Source organism: Cibotium barometz, chromosome 60, assembly GCF_041138505.1.
Source record: "Cibotium barometz isolate CiBa-2024 chromosome 60, ASM4113850v1, whole genome shotgun sequence".
Taxonomy (NCBI): Eukaryota; Viridiplantae; Streptophyta; class Polypodiopsida; order Cyatheales; family Cibotiaceae; genus Cibotium; species Cibotium barometz.
Window position 1 is genome coordinate 22,302,217 of NC_141105.1, and position 2,685 is coordinate 22,304,901.

A 2,685-nucleotide genomic window follows, 5' to 3' on the forward strand; every position below is an offset into this window, starting at 1 on the left:
TTATCTTGAAAAGTTTGTGTTATATTACCTTTGTACTCACTTGCATAATAATTAATGCTATTTAATTATGTACGTTGTACCATGATAACTGTAGATGAATGTGTACCGGTGATTTTCCAAAAAAAATCAAATAACTTCTTTAAAAAAAATGTCTCACCGACATTCTCTCCTGTACGGTGTGGATTGGTGTGGACTACATAGTCTGGCTTCTCTCGTGGCCTGCTTGTCCCAGAACAAGCGACATCCAAAAACCCCCACTTAATCGTGCTTAGACTTAATTTCTAGTATTAAGGCCTCCTCTCATAGGGTCTACTTCCCGAGTGTGGATGAAGATAGTCATTTTTCGTAAACTAATCAATTGTTTGTAATGACATCTGCTATTTTTTTTAAAAAAAATCATCTTAGCCCCAATTTAAAAACTTTAGTACTAAAACAGATTAACTTTTTCAAAGAAAATCGGTGGTTGAGCTTGAATGTGAGCCCTTTTTTTTCACAATGGTTTGAAAAAAAAAGTTTCTTTCTTAAAATGAACAAACCATGAATTGCAATGCAATGATAATATTTTACTAGAATAACAAGGGATGAAACGAGAAAATTGTTGAATAAGTTTAGAAAACACTGTATATTATTATTTTACTAACCAAAATACTTGTCACCACGTATGACCCATTTGACCGTCCGTGTTGATTGTTGCGTATACATGTACATGCATGGAGGAGGAAAACATGATGATGCTGCATGGTCATTCGCCGCCGCCGCCGCCGCCGCCGCCGCTGCTGCTGGTGTCGGAGGCTGCTTTCATGCCATTGAGGTAGACTTGGCATCGCAGCAGGACTTCGTTGCCTATCTGGAAGCCGGGCATCACAGTGAACGCCACTTTGGGCAGGAGATTCTGCGTCTCGCACGCCATTTCCAAATTGGGTACCTCACTCTCCATGTAGGCGGTGCAGAAATCCGCTCCCTTGTCCGCCTGGAACACATACACCCTCGGCTCCATGGAGAAGGCTAGCTTGTGTACCATCCACACCGCCTTCGCCATCCTCACAAACACCTCGTAGAACCGGCTCCAGCGCGGATGCCCGCCTTCCCTCACTATGCAGCGCCTGTGCTCTAGGCCGCCCAGTAGCGCCTCCTCCATCCCTGCCGTCATCATCTGCAGAAACTTCTTCCGGCAAAAGCGCCCAAAAGAACAATCCGGCGTTAGGCCAGCCAGTAGCTCCAGCGGCTCCTCCACTAGCTGCGCCATCGCCCGGAACTGTTGCAGGCACTCGCCCCGGTGCTTGGCGGGCTCCAACAGCGAGCACAGCCTGCCGCTCATATAGAAGTCTTCGTGCTCGAATCCGCTGAACATCCGCAGGCACACGTATGACTGCACCGCCAGTACCTTGTGAGACTCCTGCGCCCACGCCACGCCCGGCTCATCCACATCCCACTTTGCCCTCCGCATGTGCGCCATCATCGCCTTGCTGAACTCGCCAGCGGTCTCCCTAACCTCCGCCACAGCCCTCTCCAACAGCCGCCTCAGCTCAGCGGGCGCGCAAACCCCATTTCTCACACCACTAACAACACTAGAAGGCTGCGGCCTGCTACTTCTGGGCAACGAAGATTCTCCAGTGGCAGCCGGCGTGGCTAACTCATCTTCTACCAGATGATCCCAGCTGCCCAACCTGCCAAGCCCTGCATGACTCGCCTTCCTCTCGAGCTTCTTCACCCTCCTTTCCAGCTTCTCCTTCTTCGACACTAACCTCTCCACTGTGGCATTTAAATTCCGAATCTCCACATCTTTCTTCTGCAGCTCCAGCTTGAGGCTTCCCACACTCTCCGATTCCTGCTGCGACCTGCAGTCTTCCGACTCCGGCGACCATCCGTCTGAGCAAGTGGCAGTCTCCGCACAGCTGCCGTCTCTAGTGCTATCACATTGCCAACGGTACCTGTGCTTTAGCTCCGACAACTTCTTCAGTTCTCTGAGTATGACTTTATCAGCTGCCAGAGTAGTCTTATCCGACCCGTAGTCACATGGCCGAGCAGATTTCATCTGCATGTAGGCCTCCCTCAGAGAGGATATAGAAAAGAAAGCTTCAGCCAGTATTGTTTCTAAGCTTCTATACTTCATTGCAAGCTTCGCCCGCTCTCCGGATATGGCTAGGCTAGGTGGTTCTGCCATCTCCTAAGCAAGCGTCGCTTCTGCGGCCTCCTGGCGGCGACGCCCTCGTTCAGGATGCCAGGAGCTTAGACGAAGGAAGGGCTCAAAGGAACGGGAGGAAAGCAGAGATGCAGCCGCATCTAGGTACCTAGAGGGCAGGGGGGAGCTTTCGAGCGGAGGAAACAGGAGAAGGGACGTCGGGGAGGGTGAAGTCAGAGAAGGCGGGACAGTGGGGCCAGCTGTCATTTATTTCAAGTACGTAGACCGAGGCAATTTTCCAATCAACGTGTCACACTGAGATCGTCGTCTTTATCGACAATCGCGATCACTCCAGATAAAGAAAGCAGGTGCATTTGTGAAAAAGAACCTTTCAATTTTCTAATGTTCTTTTTATTTTTTATTTAAAAAGTTTGGCTTGGAATTAGATAGAACAACAACACACCCTACATGCCACATCCTGGAGAGGGGGGGTCGAACCCATGACCACGAACCCATGACCAACAACACACCCTGGATGCCACCACCTGGAGAGGGGTTCGAAC

At 49.9% G+C, this 2,685-nt stretch overlaps 1 protein-coding gene across 1 annotated transcript; it reads right to left on the reverse strand.

Moving 5' to 3' along the window:
- Positions 1-598: 598 nt before the first annotated feature.
- LOC147605132 (uncharacterized) lies at positions 599-2,340 on the reverse strand. Its single transcript, XM_086794226.1, has one exon. It carries the CDS (start codon positions 2,162-2,164, stop codon positions 743-745), a length of 1,422 nt encoding a protein of 473 aa, XP_086650352.1. The 5' UTR covers positions 2,165-2,340; the 3' UTR covers positions 599-742.
- Positions 2,341-2,685: the final 345 nt, after the last annotated feature.

What these genes read in the sequence shown, in the direction of transcription:
- LOC147605132 (XM_086794226.1), bottom strand. Translation starts at nt 2,164, where the DNA reads ATGGCAGAACCACCTAGCCTAGCCATATCCGGAGAGCGGGCGAAGCTT.